General features: G+C 60.5%; 1 protein-coding gene and 1 long non-coding RNA gene across 3 annotated transcripts in view; one reads left to right on the forward strand and one right to left on the reverse strand.

The window, feature by feature from the left end:
- Positions 1–20,755, reverse strand: part of LOC121280844 — a 51,314-nt gene extending 30,559 nt beyond the window's left edge. Inside the window, exon 1 of the long non-coding RNA XR_005943721.1 lies at positions 20,505–20,755. This is a non-coding gene — a long non-coding RNA (uncharacterized LOC121280844). The remainder of the gene's footprint in view (positions 1–20,504) is intronic.
- Positions 20,676–24,930, forward strand: part of LOC121280843 (FK506-binding protein 15-like) — an 87,801-nt gene continuing 83,546 nt past the window's right edge. The window contains exon 1 of one of the 2 annotated variants that reach the window (XM_041193125.1): positions 20,676–20,810. In XM_041193125.1, the coding sequence (XP_041049059.1) occupies positions 20,755–20,810 (56 nt within the window). In that variant the 5' untranslated portion in view covers positions 20,676–20,754. Of the gene's footprint in view, positions 20,811–20,864; positions 21,049–24,930 lie in introns of those variants that run through there. The other variant, XM_041193126.1, reaches the window with a different exon arrangement.

Raw genomic sequence — 24,930 nt, forward strand, 5'->3', positions numbered from 1 at the left:
GGAGGGGGATGACGGGGATGGGGATGGAGGGGGATGATGGGGATGGATGGAGATGGAGGGGATGGGGATGGAGGGGAATGGAGGGGGATGGGGATGGATGGAGATGGAGGGGGATGGGGATGGATGGAGATGGAGGGGGATGGAGGAGGGGGATGGATGGGAATGATGGGGATGGAGGGAGATGATGGGGATGGAGGGAGATGATGGGGATGGAGGGGGATGATGGGGATGGAGGGGGATGATGGGGATGGAGGGGGATGATGGGGATGGAGGGGGATGATGGGGATGGAGGGGGATGATGGGGATGGAGGAGGATGATGGGGATGGAGGAGGATGATGGGGATGGAGGAGGATGATGGGGATGGAGGAGGATGATGGGGATGGAGGGGGATGATGGGGATGGAGGGGATTGATGGGGATGGAGGAGATTGATGGGGATGGAGGGGGATGATGGGGATGGAGGGGAATGATGGGGATGGAGGGGAATGATGGGGATGGAGGGGGATGATGGGGATGGAGGGGGATGATGGTGATGGGGTTTGGAGGGGAGGGGGATGGAGACGGAAGGGAGGGGGATGCAGACGGAAGGGAGGGGGATGCAGACCGAAGGGAGGGGGATGCAGACCGAAGGGAGGGGGATGCAGACCGAAGGGAGGGGGATGCAGACCGAAGGGAGGGGGATGCAGACCGAAGGGAGGGGGATGCAGACCGAAGGGAGGGGGATGCCGACCGAAGGGAGGGGGATGCAGACCGAAGGGAGGGGGATGCAGACCGAAGGGAGGGGGATGCAGACGGAGGGGAGGGGGATGCAGACGGAGGGGAGGGGGATGGAGACGGAGGGGAGGGGGATGGCGACGGAGGGGAGGGGGATGGCGACGGAGGGGAGGGGGATGGAGACGGAGGGGAGGGGGATGGAGACGGAGGGGAGGGGGATGGAGACGGAGGGGAGGGGGATGGAGACGGAGGGGAGGGGGATGGAGAGGGAGGGGAGGGGGATGGAGAGGGAGGGGAGGGGGATGGAGAGGGAGGGGAGGGGGATGGAGACGGAGGGGAGGGGGATGGAGACGGAGGGGAGGGGGATGGAGACGGAGGGGAGGGGGATGGAGACTGAGGGGAGGGGGATGGGGACGGAGGGGATGGGGATGGAGGAGAGGGGAGGGGAGGGGAGGCGGATCGGGAGGAGGGGGATGGAGATAGAAGGGATGGGGATGTGATGGAGGGGGATGGAGGGGAGGGGGATGGAGACGGAGGGGGATGGTGACGGAGGGGGATGGTGACGGAGGGGAGGGCGATGGAGGGGAATGGAGGGGGATGGGGATGGATGGAGATGGAGGGGGATGGAGGAGGGGGATGGATGGGGATGATGGGGATGGAGGGAGATGATGGGGATGGAGGGAGATGATGGGGATGGAGGGAGATGATGGGGATGGAGGGGATTGATGGGGATGGAGGGGGATGATGGGGATGGGGTTTGGAGGGGAGGGGGATGGGGTTTGGAGGGGAGGGGGATGGAGACGGAGGGGAGGGGGATGGAGACGGAGGGGAGGGGGATGGAGACGGAGGGGAGGGGGATGGAGACGGAGGGGAGGGGGATGGAGACGGAGGGGAGGGGGATGGAGACGGAGGGGAGGGGGATGGAGACGGAGGGGAGGGGGATGGAGACGGAGGGGAGGGGGATGGAGACGGAGGGGAGGGGGATGGAGACGGAGGGGAGGGGGATGGAGACGGAGGGGAGGGGGATGGAGACGGAGGGGAGGGGGATGGAGACGGAGGGGAGGGGGATGGAGACGGAGGGGAGGGGGATGGAGACGGAGGGGAGGGGGATGGAGACGGAGGGGAGGGGGATGGAGACGGAGGGGAGGGGGATGGAGACGGAGGGGAGGGGGATGGAGACGGAGGGGAGGGGGATGGAGACGGAGGGGAGGGGGATGGAGACGGAGGGGAGGGGGATGGAGACGGAGGGGAGGGGGATGGAGACGGAGGGGAGGGGGATGGAGACGGAGGGGAGGGGGATGGAGACGGAGGGAGGGGGATGGAGACGGAGGGGAGGGGGATGGAGACGGAGGGCAGGGGGATGGAGACGGAGGGCAGGGGGATGGAGACGGAGGGCAGGGGGATGGAGACGGAGGGCAGGGGGATGGAGACGGAGGGCAGGGGGATGGAGACGGAGGGCAGGGGGATGGAGACGGAGGGCAGGGGGATGGAGACGGAGGGCAGTGGGATGGAGACGGAGGGGAGGGGGTTGGAGACGGAGGGGAGGGGGATGGAGACGGAGGGGAGGGGGATGGAGACGGAGGGGAGGGGGATGGAGACGGAGGGGAGGGGGATGGAGACGGAGGGGAGGGGGATGGAGACGGAGGGGAGGGGGATGGAGACGGAGGGGAGGGGGATGGAGACGGAGGGGAGGGGGATGGAGACGGAGGGGAGGGGGATGGAGACGGAGGGGAGGGGGATGGAGACGGAGGGGAGGGGGATGGAGACGGAGGGGAGGGGGATGGAGACGGAGGGGAGGGGGATGGAGACGGAGGGGAGGGGGATGGAGACGGAGGGGAGGGGGATGGAGACGGAGGGGAGGGGGATGGAGACGGAGGGGAGGGGGATGGAGACGGAGGGGAGGGGGATGGAGACGGAGGGGAGGGGGATGGAGACGGAGGGGAGGGGGATGGAGACGGAGGGGAGGGGGATGGAGACGGAGGGGAGGGGGATGGAGACGGAGGGGAGGGGGATGGAGACGGAGGGGAGGGGGATGGAGACGGAGGGGAGGGGGATGGAGACGGAGGGGAGGGGGATGGAGACGGAGGGGAGGGGGATGGAGACGGAGGGGAGGGGGATGGAGACGGAGGGGAGGGGGATGGAGACGGAGGGGAGGGGGATGGAGACGGAGGGGAGGGGGATGGAGACGGAGGGGAGGGGGATGGAGACGGAGGGGAGGGGGATGGAGACGGAGGGGAGGGGGATGGAGACGGAGGGGAGGGGGATGGAGACGGAGGGGAGGGGGATGGAGACGGAGGGGAGGGGGATGGAGACGGAGGGGAGGGGGATGGAGACGGAGGGGAGGGGGATGGAGACGGAGGGGAGGGGGATGGAGACGGAGGGGAGGGGGATGGAGACGGAGGGGAGGGGGATGGAGACGGAGGGGAGGGGGATGGAGACGGAGGGGAGGGGGATGGAGACGGAGGGGAGGGGGATGGAGACGGAGGGGAGGGGGATGGAGACGGAGGGGAGGGGGATGGAGACGGAGGGGAGGGGGATGGAGACGGAGGGGAGGGGGATGGAGACGGAGGGGAGGGGGATGGAGACGGAGGGGAGGGGGATGGAGACGGAGGGGAGGGGGATGGAGACGGAGGGGAGGGGGATGGAGACGGAGGGGAGGGGGATGGAGACGGAGGGGAGGGGGATGGAGACGGAGGGGAGGGGGATGGAGACGGAGGGGAGGGGATGGAGACGGAGGGGAGGGGGATGGAGACGGAGGGGAGGGGGATGGAGACGGAGGGGAGGGGGATGGAGACGGAGGGGAGGGGGATGGAGACGGAGGGGAGGGGATGGGAATGGAGGGGGATGGGGATTGGGGAGGAGGGGGATGGGGATTGGGGAGGAGGCGGATGGAGGGGGAAAGGAGGGGGATGATGGGGATGGATGGAGATGGAGGGGATGGGGATTGAGGGAATGGGGACGGAGGGGGATGGATGGGGAGGAATGGGGATGGAGGGGGATGGGGAGGGAGGGGAACGGAGGGGGATGGGGATGGAGGGGGGATGGGGATAAATGGGGAGGGGGATGGGGATGGAGGGGATGATGGGGATGATGGAGATGGAGGGGATGATGGGAAAGGAGGGGATGGGGAAGGAGGGGATGATGGGGAAGGAGGGGATGATGGGGATGGAGGGGATGATGGGGATGGAGGGGATGATGGGGATGGAGGGGATGATGGGGATGGAGGGGATGATGGGGATGGAGGGGATGATGGGGATGGAGGGGATGATGGGGATGGAGGGGATGATAGAGATGGAGGGGATGGAGGGGAAATGGGAAGGGGAGGGAGGCAGATTGGGGGATAGGAATGGGGATTGGGGTGGATGGAGATGGAGGGGGATGATGGGGATGGAGGGGGAGGGGGATGGGGATGGAGGGGATGATGGGGATGATGGAGATGGAGGGGATGATGGGGAAGGAGGGGATGATGGGGAAGGAGGGGATGATGGGGAAGGAGCGGATGATGGGGATGGAGGGAATTATGGGGATGGAGGGGATGAGGATGGATGGGAAGGGGAGGGAGGCAGATTGGGGGATAGGGATGGGGATTGGGGGGGATGGGGATGGAGGGAGATGATGGGGATGGAGGGGGATGATGGGGATGGAGGGGGATGGTGGGGATGGAGGGGGATGGTGGGGATGGAGGGGGATGATGGGGATGGAGGGGGATGATGGGGATGGAGGGGGATGATGGGGATGGAGGGGGATGATGGGGATGGAGGGGGATGATGGGGATGGAGGGGGATGATGGGGATGGAGGGGGATGGTGGGGATGGAGGGGGATGGTGGGGATGGAGGGGGATGGTGGGGATGGAGGGGGATGGTGGGGATGGAGGGGGAGGGTGGGGATGGAGGGGGAGGGTGGGGATGGAGGGGGAGGGTGGGGATGGAGGGGGAGGGTGGGGATGGAGGGGGATGGTGGGGATGGAGGGGGATGGTGGGGATGGAGGGGGATGGTGGGGATGGAGGGGGAAGGTGGGGATGGAGGGGGAAGGTGGGGATGGAGGGGGAAGGTGGGGATGGAGGGGGAAGGTGGGGATGGAGGGGGAAGGTGGGGATGGAGGGGGATGGTGGGGATGGAGGGGGATGATGGGGATGGAGGGGGATGATGGGGATGGAGGGGGATGATGGGGATGGAGGGGGATGATGGGGATGGAGGGGGATGATGGGGATGGAGGGGGATGATGGGGATGGAGGGGGATGATGGGGATGGAGGGGGATGGTGGGGATGGAGGGGGATGGTGGGGATGGAGGGGGAAGGTGGGGATGGAGGGGGAAGGTGGGGATGGAGGGGGAAGGTGGGGATGGAGGGGGAAGGTGGGGATGGAGGGGGAAGGTGGGGATGGAGGGGGAAGGTGGGGATGGAGGGGGAAGGTGGGGATGGAGGGGGATGGTGGGGATGGAGGGGGATGGAGGGGGATGGAGGGGGATGGTGGGGGATGGTGGGGGATGGTGGGGATGGAGGGGGATGGTGGGGATGGAGGGGGATGGTGGGGATGGAGGGGATGGAGGGGGATGGTGGGGATGGAGGGGGATGGTGGGGATGGAGTGGGATGGTGGGAATGGAGGGGGATGGTGGGAATGGAGGGGGATGGTGGGAATGGAGGGGGATGGTGGGAATGGAGGGGGATGGTGGGGATGGAAGGGGATGGTGGGGATGGAGGAGGATGGTGGGGATGGAGGGGGATGGTGGGGGATGGTGGGGAAGGAGGGGGATGGTGGGGATGGAGGGGGATGGTGGGGATGGAGGGGGATGGTGGGGATGGAGGGGGATGGTGGGGATGGAGGGTGATGGTGGGGATGGAGGGGGATGGTGGGGATGGAGGGGGATGGTGGGGATGGAGGGGGATGGTGGGGATGGAGGGGGATGGTGGGGATGGAGGGGGATGGTGGGGATGGTGGGGATGGAGGGGGATGGTGGGGATGGAGGGGGATGGTGGGGATGGAGGGGATGGTGGGGATGGAGGGGATGGAGGGGATGGAGGGGATGGAGGGGATGGAGGGGGATGATGGGGATGGAGGGGGATGATGGGGATGGAGGGGGATGATGGGGATGATGGGGATGGAGGGGGATGAAGGGGGATGATGGGGAAGGAGGGGGATGATGGGGAAGGAGGGGGATGATGGGGAAGGAGGGGGATGATGGGGAAGGAGGGGGATGATGGGGAAGGAGGGGGATGATGGGCAAGGAGGGGGATGATGGGCAAGGAGGGGGATGATGGGGATGGAGGGGGATGATGGGGATGGAGGGGGATGATGGGGATGATGGGGATGGAGGGGGATGATGGGGATGGAGGGGGATGATGGGGATGGAGGGGGATGATGGGGATGGAGGGGGATGATGGGGATGGAGGGGGATGATGGGGATGGAGGGGGATGATGGGGATGGAGGGGGATGATGGGGATGGAGGGGGATGATGGGGATGGAGGGGGATGATGGGGATGGAGGGGGATGATGGGGATGGAGGGGGATGATGGGGATGGAGGGGATGGAGCGGGATGATGGGGATGGAGCGGGATGATGGGGATGGAGCGGGATGATGGGGATGGAGCGGGATGATGGGGATGGAGCGGGATGATGGGGATGGAGGGGGATGATGGGGATGGAGCGGGATGATGGGGATGGAGGGGGATGATGGGGATGGAGGGGGATGATGGGGATGGAGGGGGATGATGGGGATGGAGGGGGATGATGGGGATGGAGGGGGATGATGGGGATGGAGGGGGATGATGGGGATGGAGGGGGATGATGGGGATGGAGGGGGATGATGGGGATGGAGGGGGATGATGGGGATGGAGGGGGATGATGGGGATGGAGGGGGATGATGGGGATGGAGGGGGATGATGGGGATGGAGGGGGATGATGGGGATGGAGGGGGATGATGGGGATGGAGGGGGATGATGGGGATGGAGCGGGATGATGGGGATGGAGCGGGATGATGGGGATGGAGCGGGATGATGGGGATGGAGCGGGATGATGGGGATGGAGCGGGATGATGGGGATGGAGCGGGATGATGGGGATGGAGCGGGATGATGGGGATGGAGCGGGATGATGGGGATGGAGCGGGATGATGGGGATGGAGCGGGATGATGGGGATGGAGCGGGATGATGGGGATGGAGCGGGATGATGGGGATGGAGCGGGATGATGGGGATGGAGCGGGATGATGGGGATGGAGCGGGATGATGGGGATGGAGCGGGATGATGGGGATGGAGCGGGATGATGGGGATGGAGCGGGATGATGGGGATGGAGCGGGATGATGGGGATGGAGCGGGATGATGGGGATGGAGCGGGATGATGGGGATGGAGCGGGATGATGGGGATGGAGCGGGATGATGGGGATGGAGCGGGATGATGGGGATGGAGCGGGATGATGGGGATGGAGCGGGATGATGGGATGGAGCGGGATGATGGGGATGGAGCGGGATGATGGGGATGGAGCGGGATGATGGGGATGGAGCGGGATGATGGGGATGGAGCGGGATGATGGGGATGGAGCGAGATGATGGGGATGGAGCGAGATGATGGGGATGGAGCGAGATGATGGGGATGGAGCGGGATGATGGGGATGGAGCGGGATGATGGGGATGGAGCGGGATGATGGGGATGGAGCGGGATGATGGGGATGGAGCGGGATGATGGGGATGGAGCGGGATGATGGGGATGGAGCGGGATGATGGGGATTGGGATAGAGATGGGGATGGAATGGGTGGAGGAGGGGGATGGGGATGGAGGGGGATGGGGAGGGGAATGGAGGGGGAGGGGGATAATGGGAATGGAGGGGATGATGGGAATGGAGGGGATGCGGATGATGTGGATGGAAGGGGATGGGCATGGAGGGGGATGATGGGGATGGGGATGGAGGGGGATGGGGATGGAGGGGGGATGGATATGATTGGGATGGGAGGGGGATGGGAGGGGGGTGGAGGGGGATGGGAGGGGGGTGGAGGGGGATGGGAGGGGGGTGGAGGGGGATGGGAGGGGGGTGGAGGGGGATGGGAGGGGGGTGGAGGGGGATGGGAGGGGGGTGGAGGGGGATGGGAGGGGGATGGGAGGGGGGTGGAGGGGGATGGGAGGGGGGTGGAGGGGGATGGGAGGGGGGTGGAGGGGATGGGAGGGGGGTGGAGGGGGATGGGAGGGGGTGGAGGGGGATGGGAGGGGGGTGGAGGGGGATGGGAGGGGGGTGGAGGGGGATGGGAGGGGGATGATGACGATGGAGGGGAGGGGGATGATGACGATGGAGGGGAGGGGGATGATGACGATGGAGGGGAGGGGGATGATGACGATGGAGGGGAGGGGGATGATGACGATGGAGGGGAGGGGGATGATGGCGATGGAGGGGAGGGGGATGAGGGCGATGGAGGGGAGGGGGATGAGGGCGATGGAGGGGAGGGGGATGAGGGCGATGGAGGGGAGGGGGATGAGGGCGATGGAGGGGAGGGGGATGAGGGCGATGGAGGGGAGGGGGATAAGGGCGATGGAGGGGAGGGGGATGAGGGCGATGGAGGGGAGGGGGATGAGGGCGATGGAGGGGAGGGGGATGAGGGCGATGGAGGGGAGGGGGATGAGGGCGATGGAGGGGAGGGGGATGAGGGCGATGGAGGGGAGGGGGATGATGGCGATGGAGGGGAGGGGGATGATGGCGATGGAGGGGAGGGGGATGATGGCGATGGAGGGGAGGGGGATGATGGCGATGGAGGGGAGGGGGATGATGGCGATGGAGGGGAGGGGGATGATGGCGATGGAGGGCAGGGGGATGATGGCGATGGAGGGCAGGGGGATGATGGCGATGGAGGGCAGGGGGATGATGGCGATGGAGGGCAGGGGGATGATGGCGATGGAGGGCAGGGGGATGATGGCGATGGAGGGCAGGGGGATGGAGGCGGAGGGGGATGGAGGCAGAGGGGGATGGAGGCGGAGGGGGATGGAGGCGGAGGGGGATGGAGGCGGAGGGGGATGGAGGCGGAGGGGGATGGAGGCGGAGGGGGATGGAGGCGGAGGGGGATGGAGGCGGAGGGGGATGGAGGCGGAGGGGGATGGAGGCGGAGGGGGATGGAGGCGGAGGGGGATGGAGGCGGAGGGGGATGGAGGCGGAGGGGGATGGAGGCGGAGGGGGATAGAGACGGAGGGGAGGGGGATGGAGACGGAGGGGAGGGGGATGGAGACGGAGGGGAGGGGGATGGAGACGGAGGGGAGGGGGATGGAGACGGAGGGGAGGGGGATGGAGACGGAGGGGAGGGGGATGGAGACGGAGGGGAGGGGGATGGAGACGGAGGGGAGGGGGATGGAGACGGAGGGGAGGGGGATGGAGACGGAGGGGAGGGGGATGGAGACGGAGGGGAGGGGGATGGAGACGGAGGGGAGGGGGATGGAGACGGAGGGGAGGGGGATGGAGACCGAGGGGAGGGGGATGGAGACGGAGGGGAGGGGGATGGAGACGGAGGGGAGGGGGATGGAGACGGAGGGGAGGGGGATGGAGACGGAGGGGAGGGGGATGGAGACGGAGGGGAGGGGGATGGAGACGGAGGGGAGGGGGATGGAGACGGAGGGGAGGGGGATGGAGACGGAGGGGAGGGGGATGGAGACGGAGGGGAGGGGGATGGAGACGGAGGGGAGGGGGATGGAGACGGAGGGGAGGGGGATGGAGACGGAGGGGAGGGGGATGGAGACGGAGGGGAGGGGGATGGAGACGGAGGGGAGGGGGATGGAGACGGAGGGGAGGGGGATGGAGACGGAGGGGAGGGGGATGGAGACGGAGGGGAGGGGGATGGAGACGGAGGGAAGGGGGATGGAGACGGAGGGAAGGGGGATGGAGACGGAGGGGAGGGGGATGGAGACGGAGGGGAGGGGGATGGGAATGGAGGGGAGGGGGATGGGAATGGAGGGGTGGGGGATGGGAATGGAGGGGGATGGGGATTGGGGAGGAGGGGGATGGGGATTGGGGAGGAGGCGGATGGAGGGGGAAAGGAGGGGGATGATGGGGATGGATGGAGATGGAGGGGATGGGGATTGAGGGAATGGGGACGGAGGGGGATGGATGGGGAGGAATGGGGATGGAGGGGGATGGGGAGGGAGGGGAATGGAGGGGGATGGGGATGGAGGGGGGATGGGGATGGAGGGGGGATGGGGATGGAGGGGGGATGGGGATGAATGGGGAGGGGATGATGGGGATGGAGGGGATGATGGGGATGGAGGGGATGATGGGGATGATGGAGATGGAGGGGATGATGGGGAAGGAGGGGATGATGGGGAAGGAGGGGATGATGGGGAAGGAGGGGATGATGGGGAAGGAGGGGATGATGGGGAAGGAGGGGATGATGGGGAAGGAGGGGATGATGGGGATGGAGGGGATGATGGGGATGGAGGGGAAGGGGGATGGGGATGGAGGGGACGATGTGGATGATGGAGATGGAGGGGATGATGGGGAAGGAGGGGATGATGGGGATGGAGGGGATGGAGGGGATGAGGATGGATGGGAAGGGGAGGGAGGCAGATTGGGGGATAGGGATGGGGATTGGGGGGATGGGGATAATGGGAATGGAGGGGGATGGGGAGGGGAATGGAGGGGGATGGGGAGGGGAATGGAGGGGGATGGGGAGGGGAATGGAGGGGGATGGGGAGGGGAATGGAGGGGGATGGGGAGGGGAATGGAGGGGGATGGGGAGGGGAATGGAGGGGGATGGGGAGGGGAATGGAGGGGGAGGGGGATAATGGGAATGGAGGGGATGATGGGAATGGAGGGGATGCGGATGATGTGGATGGAAGGAGATGGGCATGGAGGGGGATGATGGGGATGGGGATGGAGGGGGATGGGGATGGAGGGGGGATGGGGATGATTGGGATGGGAGGGGGATGGGAGGGGGGTGGAGGGGGATGGGAGGGGGGTGGAGGGGGATGGGAGGGGGGTGGAGGGGGATGGGAGGGGGGTGGAGGGGGATGGGAGGGGGTGGAGGGGGATGGGAGGGGGTGGAGGGGGATGGGAGGGGGTGGAGGGGGATGGGAGGGGGTGGAGGGGGATGGGAGGGGGTGGAGGGGGATGGGAGGGGGGTGGAGGGGGAGGGGAGGGGGATGATGGCGATGGAGTGGAGGGGGATGATGGCGTTGGAGGGGAGGGGGATGATGGCGATAGAGGGGAGGGGGATGATGGCGATGGAGGGGAGGGGGATGATGGCGATGGAGGGGAGGGGGATGATGGCGATGGAGGGGAGGGGGATGATGGCGATGGAGGGGAGGGGGATGATGGCGATGGAGGGGAGGGGGATGATGGCGATGGAGGGGAGGGGGATGATGGCGATGGAGGGGAGGGGGATGATGGCGATGGAGGGGAGGGGGATGATGGCGATGGAGGGGAGGGGGATGATGGCGATGGAGGGGAGGGGGATGATGGCGATGGAGGGGAGGGGGATGATGGCGATGGAGGGGAGGGGGATGATGGCGATGGAGGGGAGGGGGATGATGGCGATGGAGGGGAGGGGGATGATGGCGATGGAGGGGAGGGGGATGATGGCGATGGAGGGGAGGGGGATGATGGCGATGGAGGGGAGGGGGATGATGGCGATGGAGGGGAGGGGGATGATGGCGATGGAGGGGAGGGGGATGATGGCGATGGAGGGGAGGGGGATGATGGCGATGGAGGGGAGGGGGATGATGGCGATGGAGGGGAGGGGGATGATGGCGATGGAGGGGAGGGGGATGATGGCGATGGAGGGGAGGGGGATGATGGCGATGGAGGGGAGGGGGATGATGGCGATGGAGGGGAGGGGGATGATGGCGATGGAGGGGAGGGGGATGATGGCGATGGAGGGGAGGGGGATGATGGCGATGGAGGGGAGGGGGATGATGGCGATGGAGGGGAGGGGGATGATGGCGATGGAGGGGAGGGGGATGGAGGCGGAGGGGGATGGAGGCGGAGGGGGATGGAGGCGGAGGGGGATGGGGATTGTGGAGGAGGGGCTGGAGGGGGATGGGGATGGGGGGGAGGGGATGGAGGGGGATGGGGACTGGGGATAGAGGGGGATGGAGGGAGGGATGGGGATGGGGGGAGGGGGAGGGGGATGGATGGGGATGGGGAGGATGGGGATGGAGGGGGATGGGGAGGATGGGGATGGGATTGATGGGGATGATGGGGAGGGAGGGGGATGGAGGGGAATGGGGATGGAGGGGAAGGGAATGGGGATGGAAGGGAGAGGATGGGGATGGAGGAGAGGAGAGGGTTGGGCAGGGGAGGGGGTTGGAGATGGAGGGGGATGGAGACGGAGGGGAGGGGGACGGAGACGGAGGGGAGGGGGACGGAGACGGAGGGGAGGGGGACGGAGACGGAGGGGAGGGGGACGGAGACGGAGGGGAGGGGGACGGAGACGGAGGGGAGGGGGACGGAGACGGAGGGGAGGGGGACGGAGACGGAGGGGAGGGGGACGGAGACGGAGGGGAGGGGGACGGAGACGGAGGGGAGGGGGACGGAGACGGAGGGGAGGGGGACGGAGACGGAGGGGAGGGGACGGAGACGGAGGGGAGGGGGACGGAGACGGAGGGGAGGGGGACGGAGACGGAGGGGAGGGGGACGGAGACGGAGGGGAGGGGGACGGAGACGGAGGGGAGGGGGACGGAGACGGAGGGGAGGGGGACGGAGACGGAGGGGAGGGGGACGGAGACGGAGGGGAGGGGGACGGAGACGGAAGGGAGGGGGACGGAGACGGAAGGGAGGGGGACGGAGACGGAAGGGAGGGGGACGGAGACGGAAGGGAGGGGGATGGAGATGGAGAGGATGGAGACGGAGTGGGATAGAGGGGACGGGGATGGAGCGGGATGGGGATGGGAATGGAGGCGGAGGGGGATTGGGGAGGAGGGGGATGGGGGGGATGGGGATGGAGGGGGAAAGGAGGGGGATGATGGGGATGGATGGAGATGGAAGGGATGGGAATTCAGGGAATGGGGATGGAGGGGGATGGATGGAGGGGGATGGAGGGTGGGATGGGGATGGAGGGTGGGATGGGGATGGAGGGGGAGGGGGATGGAGGGGGATGGAGGGGGAGGGGGATGGAGGGGGAGGGGGATGGAGGGGGAGGGGGATGGAGGGGGAGGGGGATGGAGGGGGAGGGGGATGGAGGGGGAGGGGGATGGAGGGGGAGGGGGATGGAGGGGGAGGGGGATGGAGGGGGAGGGGATGGAGGGGGAGGGGGATGGAGGGGGAGGGGATGGCGGGGGAGGGGATGGAGGGGGAGGGGATGGAGGGGAATGATGGCGATGTAGCGGGATGATGGCGGTGGAGCGGGACGATGGCGATGGAGGGGGACGATGGCGATGGAGGGGGACGATGGCGATGGAGGGGGACGATGGCGATGGAGGGGGACGATGGCGATGGAGGGGGACGATGGCGATGGAGGGGGACGATGGCGATGGAGGGGGACGATGGCGATGGAGGGGGACGATGGCGATGGAGGGGGACGATGGCGATGGAGGGGGACGATGGCGATGGAGGGGGACGATGGCGATGGAGGGGGATGATGGCGATGGAGGAGGATGATGGCGATGGGGATGGAGGGGGGATGGGGATGGAGGGGATGATGGAGATGGAGGGGATAGAGCGCATGATGGGAATGGAGGGGATGTTGGGGATGGAGGGGATGAGGATGATGAGGATGGATGGGGAGGGGGAGGGAGGGGGAATGGGGGATGGGGATTGGGGGGGATCGAGATGGAGGGGGATGATGGGGATGGGCATGGAGGGGGATGATGGGGATGGAGGGGGATGATGGGGATGGAGGGGGATGATGGGGATGGGGATTGAGGGAATGGGGATGGAGGGGGAGGGATGGGGATGGAGGGGAATGGAGGGGGATGGGGATGGATGGAGATGGAGGGGGATGGAGAGGGGGATGGGGATGGGGATGGAGGGGGAGGGGGATGGGGATGGAGGGGAGGGGGACGGAGACGAAGGGGAGGGGGACGGAGACGAAGGGGAGGGGGACGGAGACGGAGGGGAGGGGGACGGAGACGGAGACGGAGGGGGACGGAGACGGAGACGGAGGGGGACGGAGACGGAGGGGAGGGGGACGGAGACGGAGGGGAGGGGGACGGAGACGGAGGGGAGGGGGACGGAGACGGAGGGGAGGGGGACGGAGACGGAGGGGAGGGGGACAGAGACGGAGGGGAGTGGGACGGAGACGGAAGGGAGGGGGACGGAGATGGAAGGGAGGGGGATGGAGATGGAGGGGGATAGAGGGGACGGGGATGGAGCAGGATGGGGATGGGAATGGAGGCGGAGGGGGATTGGGGAGGAGGGGGATTGGGGGGGATGGGGATGGAGGGGGAAAGGAGGGGGATGATGGGGATGGATGGAGATGGAAGGGTTGGGAATTCAGGGAATGGGGATGGAGGGGGATGGATGGGGAGGAATGGGGATGGAGGGGGATGGAGGGGGGGATGGGGATGGAGGGGGATGGAGGGGGATGGAGGGGGATGGAGGGGGATGGAGGGGGGGGATGGAGGGGGGGATGGGGATGGAGGGTGGGTTGGGGATGGAGGGGGAGGGGGATGGAGGGGGAGGGGGATGGAGGGGGAGGGGGATGGAGGGGGATGGAGGGGGATGGAGGGGGATGGAGGGGGATGGAGGGGGATGGAGGGGGATGGAGGGGGAGGGGATGGAGGGGGAGGGGGATGGAGGGGGAGGGGGATGGAGGGGGAGGGGGATGGAGGGGGAGGGGGATGGAGGGGGAGGGGGATGGAGGGGGAGGGGGATGGAGGGGGAGGGGGATGGAGGGGGAGGGGGAAGGAGCGGGATGATGGCGATGTAGCGGGATGATGGCGATGGAGCGGGATGATGGCGATGGAGGGGGATGATGGCGATGGAGGGGGATGATGGCGATGGAGGGGGATGATGGCGATGGAGGGGGACGATGGCGATGGAGGGGGATGATGGCGATGGAGGGGGATGATGGCGATGGAGGGGGATGATGGCGATGGAGGGGGATGATGGCGATGGAGGGGGATGATGGCGATGGAGGGGGATGATGGCGATGGAGGGGGATGATGGCGATGGAGGGGGATGATGGCGATGGGGATGGAGGGGGGATGGGGATGGAGGTGATGATGGAGATGGAGGGGATGATGGAGATGGAGGGGATAGAGCGCATGATGGGAATGGAGGGGATGTTGGGGATGGAGGGGATGAGGATGATGAGGATGGATGGGGAGGGGGAGGGAGGGGGAATGGGGGATGGGGATTGGGGGGGATCGAGATGGAGGGGGATGATGGGGATGGGGATGGAGGGGGATGATGGGGATGGAGGGGGATGATGGGGATGGAGGGGGATGATGGCGATGGAGGGGGATGATGGCGATGGAGGGGGATGATGGCGATGGAGGGGGATGATGGCGATGGAGGTGGATGATGGCGATGGGGAGGGGGATGATGGCGATGGGGAGGGGGATGATGGCGATGGGGAGGGGGATGATGGCGATGGGGAGGGGGATGATGGCGATGGGGAGGGGGATGATGGCGATGGGGAGGGGGATGATGGCGATGGGGAGGGGGATGATGGCGATGGGGAGGGGGATGATGGCGATGGGGAGGGGGATGATGGCGATGGGGAGGGGGATGGAGGGGAGGGGGATGGAGGGGAGGGGGATGGAGGGGAGGGGGATGGAGGGGAGGGGGATGGAGGGGAGGGGGATGGAGGGGAGGGGGATGGAGGGGAGGGGGATGGAGGGGAGGGGGATGGAGGGGAGGGGGATGGAGGGGAGGGGGATGGAGGGGAGGGGGATGGAGGGGAGGGGGATGGAGGGGAGGGGGATGGAGGGGAGGGGGATGGAGGGGAGGGGGATGGAGGGGAGGGGGATGGAGGGGAGGGGGATGGAGGGGAGGGGGATGGAGGGGAGGGGAATGGAGGGGAGGGGAATGGAGGGGAGGGGAATGGAGGGGAGGGGAATGGAGGGGAGGGGGATGGAGATGGAGGGGATGGAGATGGAGGCGTGGGGAATGGGGATGGAGGGGAGGGGTAGGGGGTGGGGATGGAGGGGAGGGGGATGGGGATGGAGATGGAAGGGAGGCGGATGGAGATGGAAGGGAGGGGGAGGGAGATGGAAGGGAGGGGGAGGGAGATGGAAGGCAGGGGGATGGAGATGGAAGGCAGGGGGATGGAGATGGAAGGCAGGGGGATGGAGATGGAAGGCAGGGGGATGGAGATGGAAGGCAGGGGGATGGAGATCGAAGGGAGGGGGATGGAGATCGAAGGGAGGGGGATGGAGATCGAAGGGAGGGGGATGGAGATCGAAGGGAGGGGGATGGAGATCGAAGGGAGGGGGATGGAGATCGAAGGGAGGGGGATGGAGGTCGAAGGGAGGGGGATGGAGATCGAAGGGAGGGGGATGGAGGGGAGGGGAAAGGGGGCGTATGATGGAGATGGAGGGGAGGCGGATGGAGGGGAGGCGGATGGAGGGGAGGCGGATGGAGGGGAGGCGGATGGAGGGGAGGCGGATGGAGGGGAGGCGGATGGAGGGTTGGCGGATGGAGGGGAGGCGGATGGAGGGGGATGATGGAGATGGAGGGGGATGATGGAGATGGAGGGGGATGATGGAGATGGAGGGGGATGATGGGGATGGAAGGGGATAGGGATGGGGATGGAGGGGGATAGGGATGGGGATGGAGGGGGATAGGGATGGGGATGGAGGGGGATAGGCATGGTGGGGGGATGGAGGGGGTTTGGGGGATGGAGGGGGTTTGGGGGATGGAGGGGGTTTGGGGGATGGAGGGGGTTTGGGGGATGGAGGGGGTTTGGGGGATGGGGATGGATGGAGGGGGATTGGGGGAATGGGGATGGATGGAGGGGGATTGGGGGATGGATGGAGGGGGATTGGGGGATGGATGGAGGGGGATTGGGGGAGGGGGGATGAGGGGAATTGCACTTCAAATCAACTAAAACTTATTTGGTGGAATCACAACATTATCATCTCTGTGCTGGCTGACTAACTTCAATTCCGGCATAATGCTGGGGATTTAAAACAGAAACAGGAAAACGCAGCAGACCTAGAGATAAACGCAAAAAACTGCGGATGCTGGAAATCCAAAACAAAAACAGAATTACCTGGAAAAACTCAGCAGGTCTGGCAGCATCGGCGGAGAAGAAAAGAATTGACGTTTCGAGTCCTCGTGACCCTTTGACAGAACTAAGTAGAAATAGGAAAGGGATGAAATATATGCTGGTTTAACGTGTGTGTGTGTGTGGGGTGGGGGGGTGGGTTGGGTGGGGGGAGAGAAGTGGAGGGGTGGTGTGGTTGTAGGGACAAGCAAGCAGTGATAGAAGCAGATCATCAAAAGATGTCACAGACAACAGAACAAAAGAACACATAGGTGTCGAAGTTGGTGATATATATCTAAACAAATGTGCTAATTAAGAATGGATGGTAGGGCACTCAAGGTACAGCTCTAGTGGGGGTGGGGGGAGCATAAAAGATTTAAAAATATTTTAAAATAATGGAAATAGGTGGGAAAAAGAAAAATCTATATAATTTGTTGGAAAAAAACAAAAGGAAAGGGGAAGAAACAGAAAGGGGGTGGGGATGGAGGAGGGAGGTCAAGATCTAAAGTTGTTGAATTCAATATTCAGTCCGGAAGGCTGTAAAGTGCCTAGTCAGAAGATGAGGTGTTGTTCCTCCAGTTTGCGTTGGGCTTCACTGGAACAATGCAGCAAGCCAAGGACAGACATGTGGGCAAGAGAGCAGGGTGGAGTGTTAAAATGGCAAGCGACAGGGAGGTTTGGGTCATTATTGTGGACAGACCGCAGGTGTTCTGCAAAGTGGTCGCCCAGTTTACGTTTGGTCTCTTCAATGTAGAGGAGACCGCATTGGGAGCAACAAATGCAGTAGACTAAGTTGGGGGAAATGCAAGTGAAATGTTGCTTCACTTGAAAGGAGTGTTTGGGCCCTTGGATGGTGAGGAGAGAGGAAGTGAAGGGGCAGGTGTTACATCTTTTGCGTGGGCATGGGATGGTGCCATAGGTGGGGGTTGAGGAGTAGAGGATGATGGAGGAGTGGACCAGGGTGTCCCGGAGGGAACGATCCCTACGGAATGCCAATAGGGGGGGTGAAGGGAAGATGTGTTTGGTAATGGCATCATGCTGGAGTTGGTGGAAATGGCGGAGGATGATCCTTTGGATGTGGAGACTGGTGGGGTGATAAGTGAGGACAAGGGGGACCCTATCATGTTTCTGGGAGGGAGGAGAAGGCGTGAGGGCGGATGCACGGGAGATGGGCCGGACACGGTTGAGGGCCCTGTCAACGACCGTGGGTGGAAAACCTCGGTTAAGGAAGAAGGAGGACATGACAGAGGAACTGTTTTTGAAGGTAACATCATCGGAACAGATGCGACGGAGGCGAAGGAACTGAGAGAATGGAATGGAGTCCTTACAGGAAGCGGGGTGTGAGCAGCTGTAGTCAAGGTAGCTGTGGGAGTCGGTAGGTTTGTAATGGATATTGGTGGACAGTCTATCACCAGAGATTGAGACAGCGAGGTCAAAGAAGGGAAGGGAAGTGTCAGAGATGGACCACGTGAAAATGATGGAGGGGTGGAGATTGGAAGCAAAATTAATACATTTTTCCAAGTCCCGATGAGAGTATGAAGCAGCACCAAAGTAATCATCGATGTACCGGAGAAAGAGTTGTGGAAGGGGGCCGGAGTAGGACTAGAACAAGGAATGTTCCACATACCCCATAAAGAGACAGGCATATCTGGGGCCAATGCGGGTACCCATAGCCACACCTTTTATTTGGAGGAAGTGAGAGGAGTTGAAGGAGAAATTGTTCAGTGTGAGAACAAGTTCAGCCAGACGGAGGAGAGTAGTGGTGGATGGGGATTGTTCGGGGCTCTGTTCGAGGAAGAAGCTAAGGACCCTCAGACCATCCTGTGGGGGATGGAGGTGTAGACGGATTGGACGTCCATGGTGAAGAGGAAGCGGTTGGGGCCAGGGAACTGGAAATTGTTGATGTGACGTAAGGTGTCAGAGGAATCACGGATGTAGGTGGGAAGGGACTGGACAAGGGAAGAGAGAAGGGAGTCAAGATATCGAGAAATGAGTTCTGTGGGGCAGGAGCAAACTGACACGATCGGTCTACCGGGACAGTTCTGTTTGTGGATTTTGGGTAGGAGGTAGAAGCGGGCCGTGCGAGGTTGGGCGACTATCAGGTTGGAAGCTGTGGGAGGAAGATCCCCAGAGGAGATGAGGTCAGTGACAGTCCTGGAAACAATGGCTTGATGTTCAGTGGTGGGGTCATGGTCCAGGGAGAGGTAGGAGGAAGTGTCTGCGAGTTGACGCTCAGCCTCCGCGAGGTAGAGGTCAGTGCGCCAGACAACAACAGCACCACCCTCTACACCTCCATCCCCCACCAGGATGGTCTGAGGGCCCTTAGCTTCTTCCTCCAACAGAGGCCCGAACAATCCCCATCCACCACTACTCTCCTCCATCTGGCTGAACTTGTTCTCTCATTGAACAATTTCTCCTTCAACTCCTCTCACTTCCTCCAAATAAAATGTGTGGCTATGGGTACCCACATGGGTCCACCAACTCTAGCATGATGCCACTACCAAACACATCTTCCCTTCACCCCCCCCATCGGCATTCCATAGGGATCGTTCCCTCTGGGACACCCTGATCCACTCCTCCATCACCCCCTACTCCTCAACTCCCTCCTATGGCACCACCCCATGCCCCATAAAGGATGTAACTCCTGCCCCTTCACTTCCTCTCTCCTCACCGTCCAAGGGCCCAAACACTCCTTTCAAGTGAAGCAACATTTCACTTGCATTTCCCCCAACTTATTCTACTGCATTTGTTGCTCCCAATGCGGTCTCCTATACATTGGAGAGACCAAACGTAAACTGGGCGACCGCTTTGCAGAACACCTGCGGTCTGTCCACAATAATGACCCAAACCTCCCTGTCGCTTGCCATTTTAACACTTCACCTTGCTCTCTTGCCCACATGTCTGTCCTTGGCTTGCTGCATTGTTCCAGTGAATCCCAACGCAAACTGGAGGAACAACACCTCATCTTCCGACTCGGCACTTTACAGCCTTCCGGACTGAATATTGAATTCAACAACTTTAGATCTTGAACTCCCTCCTCCATCCCACCCCCTTTCTGTTTCTTCCCCTTCCTTTTGTTTTTTTCGAATAAATTATATAGATTTTTCTTTTTCTCACCTATTTCCATTATTTTAAAATATTTTTAAATCTTTTATGCTCCCCCACCCCCACTAGAGTGCTCTACCATCCATTCTTAATTAGCACATTCGTTTAGATATATATCACCAACTTCGACACCTATGTGTTCTTTTGTTCTGTTGTCTGTGACATCTTTTGATGATCTGCTTCTATCACTGCTTGCTTGTCCCTACAACTACAACCTCCTCCACCTCTCTCCCCCCCAACCCACCCCCCCCCCCGACCTCTCTCCCCCCCTTCACACACACACACACACCTTAAACCGGAATATATTTCAGCCCTTTCCTATTTCTACTTAGTTCTGTCGAAGGGTCATGAGGACTCGAAACGTCAACTCTTTTCTTCTCCGCCGATGCTGCCAGACCTGCTGAGTTTTTCCAGGTAATTCTGTTTTTGTTTCAGCGGACCTAGCAGCGCCTGTGGTGAGTTAACGTTTTGAGTCCAATGTGACTCCGGGTCGAATAACTCAAATTCACCTTGGAGATTCCCAGGACCTGGAAATACGAGACAAAAGTCAAAATAGTGGTCAAATACCCGACAGCTGGTGGCCCTCGCTGTGATCCGCCCACACTCACAGATGCTGACGGCCTCTCACCAGGTAGCTCTGTCACTTCTGCGCACGCGCGCGGGGCACATTCATCCGGCACACAGGTGCCGTAAAGTGTGGCGGGCGGGTGATTTTTTTTTTGTGCGGCAGGCGGTAAAGTGACGCCGTTGGGTTCGGTTGGTGGCAGCAGCAGGGGATTGGTGGCGTTGAGCAGCCGCCTGGTTGATCAGTGTCGACATGTCAATGTTCGGGGCTGACGATGAGGACGTGGATTTCCTGTCACCCAGCGGCGGGTGAGTGAGTGGGCGGCTCCCCGGAGGGAACGGGGCCTGGCCCTCAGGCGGGTCGTCGGGAGCAGCCTGAGTGTACAGCCGGCCGCGGGTCTCCCGTCCAGCATCCCTCGGCCTGGCAGTTGTCATTTCATCTTTGCCCCAGCCAGTCTCGCTGTCTTACCCTGACTCTCGGAGGGTTGTAGACCTCCCCCTCCGCCCCCCGCCCGAGGTGCTGCCTGTCCTCTGCGGACCGAGTCCTGTGAGTGTTAACAGGCGGGGTTTGTCTTCCATCCATCGCACCCCAGCTTGACCCTGACCAAAACTCGGCTCACCCTTAAAAAAAAGGAAGTTCACTATCTGGCCGTGAAACTATTTTTGACAGTACATATTAACCACGTTTTGGAGTCTTCTGGATCATATGTGACGAGTTTTTCTCAAGTTGGAGATTTCTCATCAGCTAAGAGGGGAGGGGGCGATTTCTGTTGGAGTTGAGTGCGTTTTGTGTGACCTGGCCACTCCCTATCTGTAATCCCTTCAAACCCTACAATCCCCAGCCTTATACTTCCCATTTCTCTGACTCTGACTTCTTGTGTTTCATCCTACTCTGGGGCAGCCATGCCTTCAATCACCTGGCCCTGCTTCAAATTCCCTTCCTAATCTACCTTGCTTCTCCTTATAATCCACCTCTGGCCGAACTTTCATTCACCCTGTCTCTCTCTTTGAGTATCTCTCAAACCTGCTTGTCTTTCTTGCAGCACTGTTTGAATCTCAAATTGTGTTTCTGGCCCTGCCATCGCACTGAATTAGCTCTAATCAAAGTCACAAATGACACCCCTTTGTCTTGGAGACCGATCCTTGGTTCCCCTGTAGCCTTATCTGAATGATATGTATACATGGAATCTGACCACATGTCTATGATGCCCAGCACCACCTCATCACCACCACTCTTGACCTTTTCACTGTCTCAGTGTCAAAATGCTTGTCCAATATCCTGTCCTGGGTGAGCCACAGTTTCCTCCCATTGAACATTGGGAAGACTGAAGCCATTCGCTTAAACCCCTGCCACAATGCTTTTGTTGAGCCAGAGCCCATGTACCATGCCCACTTACAGGCTGAACCAGACAGTTTGCAACCTTGGCCTTCTAGTTGATCCTGAGCTCTTCACTGAATGTCCTCTCCATCAGAGATTACTTACTTCCACCTCAGTTGTATCACATGTCTCTACTCCTGCATCAGCCCATTCGGTGCTAAGACCTTCATTCATGCTTTTATCTCTAAAGTTGACTATTGTAATTCTCTTAGCTGGCCTTCTGTCTTCCAATCTCCGCCATAAACTTTAGCTCATACAAAATTCCTGTATACTAACTCTGAGTTTTGTTCACCCATCATCCCTGTGCTCGCTGATCTAACTTGGTTCCTGGTCTAGCAACATCTTGTTTGTTTTATATTTCCATCCTTCTGTCAAACCCCTCCATGGCCTTGCTCCTCCCCATCTTTATATCCAGCTCTGCAACACCCTCACAATTCTGTATTCCTTCAACTTGAACTCTTGTGCACCTCACTCCTTTCATTCTAATATTAGTGCCTGTGCCTTCCAGCTGCCTGTTTTATTCTAGAAAGTCAGTTGGTGAAAGACAGCACTGGAGCCAACCTTTACTCAGCCTTACATTTGTTTAGAGTTACACATTGCAAGCGTATACTGCCAACACATGAGCACTACAGGTTCAATCTGGGTCTCTTTTTATGCATTCAAGTGAAACCTTAGTTAATGCCGACAGTCTGCATACAATTAATATGTAATTCATATTCTCGGCCATAAACCAGAATTCTTTCTTAAAACCTTTTCCCCCTCTGCTCCCCCCCTCCCCTCTGCTCCCCAGCTTTTGATCTCCTATTCTAATATCTCCCTTTGGTTGTGTTGATTTTAGTCTCATTTTGTTCCTGTGAAGAACTTTGGGACTTAATTTACGTTAGCAGTGCTATGTAAACGTCAGTGTGCATGCTCCCTGCAGCATCTAGGAATCTTGAGTGTTGCAGTCATTCTGCTTATTAATTTCAAACACTTGAGTTACATCTCCTTGAATCACATGCATATCTAAATTAAAAAGACACATTTCCTTAAGAGTTTTGTGAATTCAAAAGAGTTTTAAAATTAGTATTACTTTTTCAGGGGGGTTTATATCATCCACCATTTAAGGGGACCAAAACAGTATTCCAGATGAAACTTGTACAGAGGTGCTCTTTTAGTTGCATGTTGAATGTCCTCTCCATATTTGCAGTGCTTCACTGCACTTGCTTTTGCAAAGGACTAAACAACACAAATGTACACACAATTGGTAACTCAATTGAGGTTGTGGCACTGTAGATAGTTTTTCACACTTAGTTTTTCAATCAAATGCCCTTCTCTGCAGATGCAGTGCGTGATTATTTAAATCTGGAGGGAAATGCAATCTGTCACAAGACTAGAGGTTTACATGCTTACACCTGCCTAATTATGTTGTGAAAGTTTAGATTTTGTTCTTGTGCAGAGGATTATTAGATCATGAGTTAGTTTACCATAAGTGGCTATTGAGGCACAGCCTGTAACGTTGCAAGGAAATTCCTACGGTGGTTGAAAATGGAGGATTTGAAACATTATAGGATAAGACAGGAAAATGGGATTAAAGCAAATTGCTCAACCTAAAGAACTAAATTGTGTAGTTGTTTTGGGCAGAATATCGTGAACCTGTGAAATATTTAATGTTGGGCTTGGAGTCCTGTGCCGTCAAACTCTGTTTCTGTGTAGTGACCTCTTTATTCAGGCCAGAACCAGTGGGGTTTCAGGAGAACAGTTTCAACCACGCTGTCCCTCCCCTTGCTTGATGTCCTACAGGGGTGATACCACTAATTATAAGGGGGTGAACTGACGCAACAGAAAATAAAAGCACTTCAATAGGAAGAAATTGTTTTGTTCAGTGCCTTTGTCAAATGGATTATCTGCTTTATTGTAGAGCAGTTACAGTGCCTCATCAAGATTCAGATACCCCAGGAAAAAGGATTTTGAAATCTTGAACTGTAACAGAAATGTTTGCAATTTATGCTTTGTATTTTAAAGACAACTTAAAATGTGACCAATGCAAAGAGGAAATGGCACTAAAAGGGAGAACCAACTGTAGCAGGAAACCTCCCAGGAGTAACAGTAAATGAAGCCTAAGTTTTGTAACTGGAGTTTTTTTCTGTCCTCACAATCTGCCTAGGAAATTTTTGTGTTTGAGCAAGTGTTTTTCTCAATTCCCGTTTTCATGGTCAGCACAAATACCAATCGAAGATTGGTTAGCTAACAGGAAACAGTAAGCATAAATGAGTTATTTTCAGATTGGCATGAGGTAACAAGTAGAGTGCCACAGGGATCAGTGCTGGGGCCTCAATTATTTACAATTAATGACTTGGGTAACGGGATCAAATGCATGGTTGATAAATTTGTTGATGATGCAAAGATAGGTGGGAAAAAGTTGTGAGAAGGACATAAGGAGTCTGCAAAGGGATATAGATATATAGATAGGTTAGGTGAGTGGGGAAAAATTTGACAGATGGGGTATAATATGGGAAAATGTGAACTAATCCACTTTGGCAGGAAGAATAAAAATGTAGCATATTATTTAAATGGGGTGTGGTGTGGGGGTTGTGGGAGGGTGGGGGTTGTGTGGGGGTGGTGGGGGCTGTTGTAGAGGGGTGGTGTGGGGGTTAGGGGGCTGGTGGGGTGGTTGGGGGAGTGGTTGGTGGGGTGGTGCTTGGGGGGGAGGTGGCGTTTGGGGGGGGGGGATGTGGTGGGGTGGGGGCAGGTGGTTGGGGGGTGGGATGAGGGTGTGGTGTGGGGATTGGAGAACTCTGAGGGACAGAGGGATCAGGGTGTCATGGTACATGAATTATAAAACGTTGGCATGCAAGGACAGCAAGTGATTAGGACGGCAAGTGGAATGTTGTCATTATTGCAAGGAGAATGGAATATAAAAGTAGGGGTGTTTTGCTAGTTATTTAGGGTATTGGTGAGACCACATCTGCATTACTGTGTACTATTTTCGTCTCCTTATCAAAGAATGGCCATAATTGCGTTAGAAGCAGTTCAGAGAAGGTTCACTCAACTAATTCCTCTAATGAGGAA

Source organism: Carcharodon carcharias, chromosome 8 (genome assembly GCF_017639515.1).
Source record: "Carcharodon carcharias isolate sCarCar2 chromosome 8, sCarCar2.pri, whole genome shotgun sequence".
In the NCBI taxonomy this organism is placed as follows: Eukaryota; Metazoa; Chordata; class Chondrichthyes; order Lamniformes; family Lamnidae; genus Carcharodon; species Carcharodon carcharias.